Source organism: Pelophylax lessonae, assembly GCF_965119305.1.
Source record: "Pelophylax lessonae genome assembly, chromosome: 3".
NCBI lineage: Eukaryota > Metazoa > Chordata > Amphibia > Anura > Ranidae > Pelophylax > Pelophylax lessonae.
The window spans coordinates 429,793,302-429,805,991 of record NC_138770.1 but is presented as its reverse complement, the minus strand read 5'-3'; the positions used below and the strand labels follow the sequence as shown (position 1 = coordinate 429,805,991).

Below are 12,690 nucleotides of genomic sequence, written 5' to 3'. Positions count from 1 at the left end.
ATCCCTCACAATCCAACTTTAGACCCAGAGATCTTTTGCCATTGGCTCCCCAACTAATACAACACTACCAATGTCTGGCGGTTGCTTGATCTTGTACAGTCGTTATCTATTGGAGCGTATACACCATTTCTTGTGCAGCTATGACCCTATGTGCTCTACTTTAGCAGATGGGAGTCTTCAAATGTATTCCCTTTTAATATCAATCTTCTGATCATATCAGACGACGTCTGTGGGGTATACATTTCCTGACTATTCCTGACTATTCCCGTTGCTTCGATGCCCACCCAGGGAGACTTTGTATACTGTTCATATTTAGGCAAGTGAGGGCTGTTTTTCCTGTATCTCCCCTTTGTGTGTCCTAAGGAAGCGGATCAGCGAAACCTGTTGAAGCACAGGGGCTCATTTACCTGATATCATGTAGCAATAACAATATTTTGGAAGTACCCGGCCTTTGTTGGCTGAATTTTGCACATATGTGAATACATGTTTTTAACTGAAATTTTGTTTTCTGTCTATGCAAATTCTTTTTATTTTTTTCTATGCATAAATTAAATATCGATTTTTTTATATAAATAGTATGGTCCAATTTGCCCTTAAAGTCTGACCTAGTGGCTTTTTTTGTTTTCAAACTCAAATTCACAGATGTGGAAAGGGTGTGATCCTAGTATCTATATATACAATTTAGGACTTATAATGTGTTGTTTCACTTTAGCTGAAATAAACACTGGAAAAAGTCAAATACCATATGTAGCCAATAGCTTTACAATAATAATGATATCAAATTAATTATAAAACTCACTTGGTTTAACGCACAGTTCATCAAAGTCAAAACAGCAGTTCTTTTGTTGTGTACACTGGGAATCACAGCGACAGTCACCATCCTTTACATTTTCTGTATTGTAGCATCTTTGTCTGCATGACACTAAAATAAGAGTCAGGAATATAAGTGGACATCTTTCTTAAGTGAATTGTTTGACAAAATACAAAAATCATGCCCTTTGTATTTGTTCTATAAAGTTTGCATTTCATTTAATAACTGTTAGGCAATAACAGTGGAAAAGGCGAACAAGGATCTGGAGAACTACTGACTATTGCTTGAATTAAAACTTAAAATTACAATAGGATCCTGTATTGTGCCCCCCTGTTAAACATTGCCTGTCTTACCTAAACAGACTCCTGATTCACATGAACTAGGTTGGATAAAGATGGGTAGCTCATTCACCTCTACAACAAGTACCTACAGGAGTACAATAGTTCTGAAATGTTAGCTCCAACAACTGTTCAATGACACACCTGCCTGTCCTGGTTCACACAGTTAATCCAGTGTGTTTTGTCAGTAGAGACAGTGTAGACATAGTGAATTATTTCCTTTCCTCTGCTCAATGAGAGATCCTAATAGAGTTATGCAACAACATGCAAACATTTCATGTACAATAGTAAGTGCCTCCGATGTCAAAAATACTCCAACACCCCTAGGGTAACCCTAGACAGACCGATTCTCATTCAAGTATTAAAATTAACAATTAGAAGGGGGTAGCATTGTACCATTTATGGCTATCCTAAGTGGGCTACCTAAAGAGAAATTCAAACTTGTATGATATTATTTAGCTACTATATAGTTAAAATAAAAATGGCCGTAGTATATGGTAGAATAAATTAAATGCAGACATATGGAGAGGTCTGCACATTTCTTCCCAAGCCTAAAGCTCATGAATTTGATGTTTAGCCCCACAACATCTGCTTCCATACCTCCTGTTATTTTGAAAGTACGTATCATGGGCTGCCTCACTGAACAGTACTGGGGAGAGGGAGTGAGCACAAATGTAAACTTTATGGCCTTAAGTTTAATTTGCATAAATTGGTACCCTGGATTTTGAGGCACCCTAGACACTCAGGAAAAAGGAACTTGTATCTAATTTCTTCTACAAGTTTAAGGGTCCATGCACACTGGCTTAAACAAACGCTGCTTCTAGAGGGGTTTAGCATTATATATGTCCATGTACATTAGTACGTTTAGAGGCATAAAAAAAGGAGTAGTAGAGTAGTTTTCTCGCATAAAAAAGCGCTAAACGCTCCCAAACACTCCTAAACGCCTGTAGAAAAACATTTTTTTTCTGCCAAAAGAACTGGAGTTTTTTTAAAGGCCGGGGTGCATGGACTCTAAATACCTTCACCCTTGGGGTCATCCACATATGGTTATGTTCTCCATGCATGGACAAACAAGCATGATTTTGCTCGCAAGAAGCATCTTCTTGAAATGATCTTTAGCTTTGCCCTAGAGCAGTGTTTTTCAACTCCGGTCCTCAGGGCACACTAACAGGCCAGATTTTAAGTATTACCTTGGGGAGATGCAGACTAGAATACTGCAATCACTAAGCAGCAAAAGATATCACGCGTGATGTATTTCAGTTTTCTTGCAAACCTGGCCTGTTAGTGTGCCCTGAGGACCGGAGTTGAGAAACACTGCCCTAGAGGATTTCTCAAAAATCCATCAAAAACAGCATTTAATTACATGAAATTGTACTTCTCGATACAGAGTCAATTTAGGTTCTGTAGTCACTCGACAAAATATATTATAATTTACATAAATAAAATGAGAACAAAAAAAATATTTCTATCAGTAAGAGATGCGCTTTTCCTTTATTGAAAGCTAACAGTATAGAAGTAGTACTAGGCTTGTCATATGGATGGGTGTTTCCTCTCTAGTCAGCTTTTTATGCTGACAAGGAAGCCCTTTGTACAAAGCATACAAGGAAGCTGGCACGCAATGTAAAGTTAGTCTGGTATTTCAAGTTTTAACAGCTGTCAAAATGTAGATTTTTTTCATCTGGCACAGATTAAGGCAGCTTGCTCAAGCAGCTTAGTGGGGCTTCATAAGTCTCTTCTATATATATAACAGTCACACCCTTCCCATTTTTATTGACATTTAGTTTTCCCCAAACTGAAACCACCCTAGCTGATCAGCCTCCCCATTTTGGACTGATAAACAACCCTGATGAACCCTCATCCCCATTTTTAAGCATTCCCCAAGGCTTTCACTTAAACTTGCACAGGGATGTTCTTCTCTATACGTCTTGGTGATTCTGAGTATTCCAGATTTGGAAGCTGCGTGTATTTTTCTTGGGGACAGTTTTTGTTTAGGGTATTTCATCTGGCTGGGCACCGTGAATAGTGGCACATTCTTCACAGGTAATTTAGCTTTAGCCCCAACATCTGTTATATCAATTAGAGGCAGCACCAATATAATGGATGTATCAGGGCCACCATTAGTAATTATGTAGCCCCATACAGCCTACCTGATAGAGCTCCCTACACCTGACAGGCCTAGGTTCTGAGTCGCATCCCCCAGCCTGCAAGCACAGAAGGAGGCAGTGTGCACAGTCCACCATGGAGATATTTGGCTGTGGCAACATTGCACTAACAGTGGAAGGGGTTGTACAAAGCACAGGGTTTAAATATGTATAATATACAGAGTGCAGGTGTCAGGTGTATAAAACATACAAAATGAAGGTGTCAGAAAGATGTAACATACAGAGTACAGAGGTCAGAAATATGCGATGTACACAATGTAGGTGTCAGGAGTATGTAATGTACACAGTGTGTGTAAGTGTCAGGAGTATGTACCATAATGTGCAGTAGTCAGGGGTGGGTAATGTACATATTGAAGGGGACACGAGCAGGTAACCTACAATGTGCAGAGGTCAAGAGTATGCAATGTGCAGAGTACAGGAGTCAGAAGAGGCTAACGCATAGAGTTCAGGAGTCAGGACTGGGTAACATACAGAGTGCAGGGGTCAAGGGTATGAAATATATAGAATGCAGGTGTCAGAAGTGGGTAACACATAGAGTGCAAGGGTTAGGACGGGGTAAAATACAGAGTGCAGGGGACAAGAGTATGTAATCTATAGAGTGCAGGGGTCAGAAAAGGGTAATGCATAGAGCACAGAGTAGGGCTATGCCACAACCGTGTGCAATGCGGCATGGTGGAGAGGGGTTTTAGGGGTTGAAACAGGTTGTGAGGGAGTGACATAACGTCTCCTCACCACCTTTCAAATGTTCTCTAAAAACTCTTCTGAGGGTAACATACGTGTAAACTAGCCCTAAGGCCATTCAGCAAATCAGGTATCAATTAAATATTCTCAAGGGATCCTTTTGTGCTTACTCTAACTCCAAAAACGTTAAGTGACTTTTCACACTACAAAAACATCCTCCAGATCCATAACGGATGCGTTTCTGCATGTGTATTTTTAATACTTTTATGCGTTTTACCACATTCCGGTACAGTTCTGTGTGTAAGATTCTGGTACCTCTGGTACCCTTAATTTCCATTTCCTTTCAATATGCGTCCCACCTTTCTAATTAGGTGGTACGCATACACCTTTAAGACGGATGACGTCATCGATGAGCGCCGCTCTGAGCGGCTATTTCAACCGCCGGCGTTCTCTCTCACGTTGTTCGTTCAATGTGCCTGTGCCTGTGCCTGTGCTTATGTGCCCTTGTGTCTACATGCTTACAAGCTTGTCTCGCTACAGGAACCTCCAGCTATTTGCTTTTACCTGGAACAGACCGGAACCTCGCTACTGATCCCTGTATCTCGCTACCGGATCACTCCCTCACTACTGGATCCCTCTACTACTAACCTTACTAGTGATAAGTACCCCACAGGGGAATCCTCCATAACCTAACTTACACTACCTACCTCTGCACATTAAGGACTGTTACTATCTATGCATACTAATTCTATCATCTGCACTGTTACATAGATTGCTAGCTCTTGAGTCTACTACCATCTATCCTTGCACTGGGTTAGCCTATCCTGTATTTGTCATCTGCTGTCCTTACCACCTGTTACCATACTCGATTACTAACCTATCTGCATTCTACCTAAATACCATCTAATACTCTCCTGAACATTTCTATCAAGTGCTTACCATCTCTGTCACTGTTCACACCTGTCCCTTCAGCACATCACCTTCATACTATCATATACATCCTATCACTCCAGGAACATCTTATTGAGTGTGTGTATATCTGTATGCTGAAGCTGACGGGCCCACAGTGATGAGTCTGGAGAGTTGGATCTGGTTATTCAACACATCTCTACATGACTACTGAGTGGAGATTCTGCAGCTGCATATCCAGCCTACTACAAAAACGCAGGAGCGTTACACTGTGCAGGAAAAAAAAGCAGCATGTTGAACTTTTTTCTAGAACTAAAAAGCACTGGAACTCACTGCGCTTGTGTTAGCTATGCAATTGGAACCCATATAACCTACTTTCCATGCTTTTTTGATGCAAAAAAAAAGCACTGCACTGCATGAGTTGTGAAGGGGCCTAACTAATCAGAACTGCCAGCAGGGCTTCTTTCAGATGGAACTTGGTGAAACTCAGTCCCACCACCTCTGGCTCAGGCCCTGTGCTCCCTGTTCACCACTATCACATGTAAACACAAAAGTCTGGCTTCTGTGTTTACAAGTGACAGCTTTTTTTTCAGCATCTCCCACAGATCTGATCTCCTGAGCGGTTCCCACAGATCTGATCTCCTGAGCGGCTCCCAGTGAGTGCAGGGGAGTGACAAGGGAGAAGCAGGTGCCTGTGCACCCCTACTGGATGATCTCCCTGCAAGTGAGAGAGGCAGGGCCACCATAGTGAGCTTTGAGGCCCTAGAGCCAGCTGAGTGCTTCAGTGTAACACAGAAACACAAGTAAGACATGTGGAAGGTGGTGGAGCTTTTAAGGAGGAAGGAAGAATATGGGGGCAGTGGAAGGGGGTTGCATGCAGAGGTCAGAGCTGGGTGAAAGTGAGATGTGGATAGGTAATGAGAAGAAAGTGCACCCCTGAACTCTGCAGTCTGTATGCAGCGCACCCTTGAGCAACTTACACAGTGCACCCCCGAACTCTGCACATAGTGCACCCCCAAAATCTGCACAGTGCTCCTCTGAACTCTGCACCCTTTGTGTAACACCCCTCCCCCCCCTAAACTCTGCACTCTGTATATAATGCACTCCTGGCATTTAACCACTTTAGCCCGAGAAGGTTTTACCTCCTCAAATTTCTTTATCAATTTAGGCCAATTTGTATTCTGCTACATATTTTTGGTTAAAAAAAAATCCCAAAAAAGCATATACTGATTGGTTTGCGCAAAAGTTATAGCACCTATAAACTATGGGATTGATTTATGGACTTTTTTTTTTTTTTATTGTTTTTACTAGTAATGGTGGCGATCAGTGGTTTTTAGCAGGATTACGACATTGCGGTGGACAAATCTGACACTAAATGACTCTTTTTGGGGACCAGCGACCCCAATACAGTGATCAGTGCTAAAAGAAATGTACTATCAATGTGTAAATGACACTGACAGGGAAGGGGTTAACATCAGGGGCAATCAAAGGGTTAACTTGTTTACATAGGAAGACCCCCGTTCTGTCTCTCCTACATATGATTTGCGGGTCCTTGCGGCCATCGCTGAATGGCTCCTGCTGTGTCCAATCACAGGGGGAGTGTGGCTCTGGTGGCACACGTGTGTGCCCCAGAGCTGGAGACGAGAATCACGTACAGGTAGGAGATTTTGCACTTGAGGGCTGCCCTGCCGCAGTAACTGTATGTGGGGCGGTCCTTAAGTTGTTAATGCCCCTTTAGGACCCTTCCATTGTTAGTAAAATTTGAATACTGTACGTATTCAACCCACTATTTGATGAAGTTTGGAGGTTGTGTGTGAGGGGGGTTTTGGGGGGAGTCATGGTTGAGTTCCTGCACCTATTTTCTGACAAAAAAAGACCTGGCTGCCAGCAAAGAACGGAAGATTGAAACTACTTAGTGACCTAAACTGCAGCATTCAACCCTCTTGTATAAACCCAAATAACCTCAACCAGTGATTCCCACTTCACTTAACCAGTTCCCTACCAGCGCATTGTAAAATTACGCCAGCAGGAACACTCTGTCCCTCCGGGAGGGCATCATATGACGTCCACCCCTTCCCGCTGCTGTCCCGCCCCCCCGGGGGCTCGCATTGCGGCGATCGGGGATGCGGCGTGTCCGTCGAGACACAGCCCATTCCCAATCGGTGTAAAGAGCCATTAAAAAAAATGGCTTTTTACCATGTGATCGGCTGTGTCCAATCACAGCTGGCCACATGCACTGTCCCCCTGCACGTTGTTAGTTCGCGCCCCCAGGGGCACGTAGAGCGGCAATCAGGGATGGAGAGTATCACTGATCAGGGTAAAGAGCCAATGAAATTGGCTCTTTACCACGTGACCAGCTTTGTCCAATCACAGCTGATCACAGAATGTCAACAGAAACCACGGTAACTAGCTGTTACCGTGTTCTCCTCCTCACACACCGATCCCGTGTGAGGAGGGGATTGCGGTGACAGATAGTTACCGATTACAGTCCACAATCAAACACACTGATCCTCCCCCCCAATAAAGAGGACCTGTCACTAGCCCATCAAAGTACCTGTCACTAGCCCATCCCAGTACCTGTCACCAGCCCATCAGAGTACCTGAGTACCTGTCACCAGCCCATCGGGTACTCTGATGACAGGTGCTCAAGTACTCTGATGGGCTGGTGGCAGGTATTCGGGTACTCTGATGACAGGAACTCGGGTACTCTGATGACAGGTACTCGGGTACTCTGAGTACCTGTCATCAGAGTACCCGAGTAACTGTCATTGGAGTACCTGAGTACCTGTCATCGAAGTACCCGAGTACCTGTCACCAGCCCATCAGAGTACCCGAGTACCTCTCTGTATCCCATCAGAGTACCCGAGTACCTGTTTTCAGCCCAGAGTGCCCAAATACCTGTCTCCTGCCCATGAGAGTACCCAAGTACCTCTCTGCAGTCCATCAGAGTACCCGAGAACATGTCATCAGCGTACCCAAGTGCCTGTCACCAGCCCATCAGAGTACCCAAGTACCTACCTGTCATCAGAGTACCCGAGTACCCGTCTCCAGCCCTTCAGAGTACCTGAGTACCTAGCTGCAGCCCAATAGAGTACCTGAGTACCTGTCTTCAGCCCATCAGAGTACACAAATACCTATCTGCAGCCCATCAGATTACCCGAGTACCTGTCTCTAGCCCATCAGAATACCCAAGTACCTCTCTGAAGCCCATCAAAGCACCCGAGTACCTTTCTGAAGCCAATCAGTGTACCTGAGTACCTGTCTGCAGCTCATCAGAGTACCTGAGCACCTATCTGCAACCCATGCCTCCTAGATTATGAGTTGGGGTGTTTTCTTTCCAAAATGGGGTAATTTTGTGGGGGTTTCCATTGTCCTGGTGCTCCAGGGCCTTCAAAAGTGTGATTGGTTGTAATAAAATTATATGTGTGATTTAGAACACCTGATGGTGCTCCTTGCTTGTTGGGCCTCTGTATGTGGCTATGCTGTGACAAAGTCTCACATATGTGGTATCACCATACTCAGGAGGAGTAGCAGCATGTATTTGGGGTGTAATTTTTGCTATGTACATGCTATGTGTATATCTTATAACTTTATTATCTTATAAATTTACAACTTTGTGTAAAAAAAATATATGTTTTTATTTTCTTTCCACATTTTCCAAAAACTTGTGGAAAAAAATGGCATCTTCAAAAGACTCTGCTTTCCAAAATGGGGTAATTTTGTGGGTAATTCCTAGTCCTGGTGCTCCAGGGCCTTCAAAAATGTGATAGGTCGTTAGGACATTATATGTGTAATTTATGCTCCTAGAACACCTGACGGTGCTCCTTACATTTTGGGTCTCTGTATATGGCCAGGCTGTGTAAAAGTCTCACACATGTGGTATCGCCATACTCAGGAGTAGTATCAGAATGTATTTTGGGGTGTAATTGCAAGTATGCATATTCTGCGTGTGAAAAATAACTTGTTATAATGACAATTTTGTGTAAAAAAAAAAAACATTTCTTCATTTTCCCAAGAATTGTGGAAAAAAAATTACAACTCCAAAAAACTTACCATGCCTCTTACTAAATACCCTGGAATGTCTACTTTCCAAAAAGGGGTAATTTGGGGGGTATTTATACTGTCCTGACATTTCAGGGCCTCAAGAAATGAGATAGGCCGTTGGTACATCAGGTGTGATTACTGTATTTTCTGGCGTATAAGACTACTTTTGAACCTCAAAAAAATCCCCCAAAAAATGGGGGTCGTCTTATACGCCAAGTATAATATCTCCAAGGTAATCTAAGTATAAGTATTACCGGTAGATGAAAATTTGTGGGGGTCGTCTAATACGCCCAGTCGTCTTATATGCCGGAAAATACGGTAGGTGTGATCAATTTTCAATGATTGGCACCATAGCTTGTAGACTCTTTAACTTCACACAGACTAAATAATATCTATTAATTTGGGTTATTTTTACCAAAGATATGTAGCAGTATAAATTTTGGCCCAAATTTATGAAAAAAAATTACTTATTTGAAACTTTTATAATAGAAACTAAAACAAAATGTTTTTTTTTTTTTCAAAATTTTCGCTCCTTTTTCACTTATATTGCAAAAAAAAAAAAAAAACCCAGTGATGAATAAATACCACCAAAAGAAAGCTCTATTTGTGTGAAAAAAATGATAAAAAACTTGATTGAGTACAGCATTGCATGACTGAGTAATTATCATTCAAATGTGAGAGCGCTGAAAGCTGAAAATTGGTCTGGGCAGGAAGGGGGTTTAACTGCTCTGTATGGAAGTGGTTAAACATATTCCAAATAATGCAATAAACTAAATACTTCAAATGATACCTTTTTTTTCCATATTGTGAGGTATTTAGTTTATTGCATTATTCGGAATATGTTTAAGTGAAGTGGGAATCACTGGTTGAGATTATTTGGGTTTATACACATGGATGGATCGTTGCACTTTGGATTACCTTATTGAGCCAATCAGCTATATTCTGGCAATTCAGCAGGGGGCCTTGGGGCAGAGAGAGGACTTTCTACTTTGTGGCACTGCAGAGTAACCTCACAGTCTGCAACAATTAAAAGAAAAATTCCCTAGGTCCAATTTGTTCAGTAAGGGGGCGAAAGCAGAATCAGGATTATATAATAATTTTTGGGTAGAAGCAGAGTATTCCTCTGTGCCACAGTTCTCATTAGCTCCTGCTTGCCCTAGCAGGTTGACAAAGAAGGGAGGCCATAACTTTACTTTAATTGATTGTAAATGCGTCATGGAAGATTATTCCACTTTCACCAAAAAAATCAACAAATAGTCCTGTTTCTGCCCCTGGACCCCTGCTGAACAGATTTGGCTTGGAGAAGTTTTTTTTTTTTTTTTTAATGCTGCAGACCGTGAGATTACTCTCTGCCCCTAGAGGAAGGAAGTTTACCAGGAAGTGTACTGCTATTTTGCCAAAGGAATTTCAAACAAAATGTACATGTTTTTGGGTTGCTGTTTAGACATAATTAATATTTCAATATCCATTACCTACTGTAAATGGGTCAGCTCCGCCCCTCTAACCCCTCCAGGACACCCCTTTATTTTAGCCCATAAATAGTGACTGCTTAAGCCGCGTTCAAAATACCCCTCCTCGTGATGGAAAATAGGGAGGGAATCCCCAGCTGACATGGGAAGGATCCAGGAAAGGAAAATTACGGTAAGTATAGAATAACAATTTTCCTTATTCCCGGACCTCCCTATGTCAGCCTAACATGGCACGTAACCAAGCAAAATTATGAAGGGAGGGAACAAACGAAAAAAAAAGAAAAAAGAAACAACACATCTCAAAATTCCATGCTGCAAAACAAAATATTTTAATGGCCGACAGCTGCAGACCGAACCATAGAACCAAAAGCCTCCGAGGGTGGAAGACATACATTCACCCGATAATGACGAATAAATGTGTTAGTTGTGCTTCAGCTAACTGCTCTACACACCACTTCAGGGGAGACTTTAGCGTAGGCCGCCCAGGTTGCAGCCATACCTCTAGTGGAATGGGCTGTGACTTCTGAAGGAGGAGGAAAACCCAATGACTTGTATGCATTTTGCATAGTCTTGACAATCCAGGAAGACATTATTCTAGGCGGGACCGCCATGCCTTTCTTCGGACCCTTGGGAGGATAAAAAGCTCTCTAGTCAGCTCTAAGAAGGTTGCTACAGAATGAACTAAGTCCAGTTTTTTTTCACTCATCTTCTGGGCTAACTTGTGGAAAAGCTAGCAGCACTGATTCCCAATTTATGTGAAATGAGGTTGCCACTTTCAGAATAAAACTCGGGACTGGTCTGAGTATAATTCTGTCTTGAAGTAGTAAGCAATACGGTTCCTTTGCCAAAAAAGCACATAGCTCGGATATCCTACTAGCAGACGCAATGGCTGTCAAAAACACGGTCTGCAATGTTAAGTGAAATAAGGCACAAGAGGTAGGAGGATCAAACAGAGGGGCCAAATGTGCTTTCAAGACCATAGACAAATCCCATTTGGGAAAGAAGGATTTTACTGGAGGCCTTCAAAAAGCGTACCACTAATGGTTCCAAAGCCCATCTTCTGCTTGACATAGCTGACAGGGCAGAAATTTGGACTTTGGACTTTGTACTAAAGAATTGTAAGCCAGGTCCTTGTCCAGGCCAAACTGGAGAAACTCCAATATTTCAGAAACCGAAGGAGAAATGGAGTCCCAACCCCTCTCCGAGGAAAAGTGATTTGTTAGTCGTCTTCTTGCAAACCTATAAAAGGGTATCCCTTACCCTTTCCGAGACACCTTGGTAATTGAAACATGTCCTTTCAATCTCCATGCCATCAATTTCAGTCTCTCAGGGTTTGGGTGACACACCCTGTCCTGTAGCAGGAGATCTCGAGCAGGAGGCAGTGGAATTGGATACTACAACTTCATTCTCCATAACAACGGAAAACACAGCCTTCTGGGCCAGAAGGGTAGAATCACAATCGCCTCCACCTTCTCCCGACTAATCTTCAACAAGACTTTGAGAATTAGCGGGAAAGGAGGGAACACATACACATGGAAACTCCATGGCTTGGACAGAGCATCCTGGCCTGCGGGTGCCAAACTCGGGAGAAGTAGTGAGGAAGCTGGAACTTCTTCTCCGAGGCCATCAGATGTATCTCCTGTGTTCCCCAAATTTTGAAGATCTTGACCAAATATTTGGGATTGAGGCCCCATCGTTGTGATCTATGAATTTCTGGCTTAAACAATCCACAAGAAAATTCTCGGCCCCTGGTAGATAAGCCGCCGAAAGAGAGGAGAGATTTTTTTCCACCCACAGGAATATCTGGCAGGCCACCAGCAGAAGAGACAGACTCTGGGTGCCCCCTTGCCGAGTTATGTAAGCCACTGTGGTCCTGTTGTTCGAAAGCACTTTGACTGTTTGTCCTTGCAAAAAAGGTTGGAACACTAACAGAGCGCATTGACCGGCTTCTAACTCCAAATAGTTTGAACTCCTTGAAGGCAGCATCTTCCATTGATCCTGGACATGCTGTCCCAATCAGTGTGCCCCCCAACCTATCAGACTGGCATCTGTCGTCACCACCACCGGGCCTGGGAGCTCGAGCGACTCTCCTCGTAAGAGATTGTGAGAGACTCTCCACCAGACCAAGGAATGAGCTATTGGAGTCGCAATACAAATTTTCTGAATTAAAGACTGGCGATACGGCTGGTGACGGAAATTGTACTGAAACCTCCTTCTTCACCACCTGGCCCAAGGGGACTACCTGAATTGTGGAGGACAGAATTTCAAGATACTGC

The 12,690-nt window shown here is 43.0% G+C and overlaps 1 protein-coding gene across 3 annotated transcripts in view; it reads right to left on the bottom strand.

The window, feature by feature from the left end:
* The window catches only part of ENPP3 (ectonucleotide pyrophosphatase/phosphodiesterase 3), a 153,399-nt gene that overhangs the window by 126,178 nt on the left and 14,531 nt on the right, over window positions 1-12,690 (bottom strand). For all 3 annotated transcript variants that reach the window (XM_082250117.1, XM_082250116.1, XM_082250118.1), the window contains exon 3: window positions 800-922. In XM_082250117.1, coding sequence (XP_082106243.1) covers window positions 800-922 — 123 coding nt within the window. The remainder of the gene's footprint in view (window positions 1-799; window positions 923-12,690) is intronic.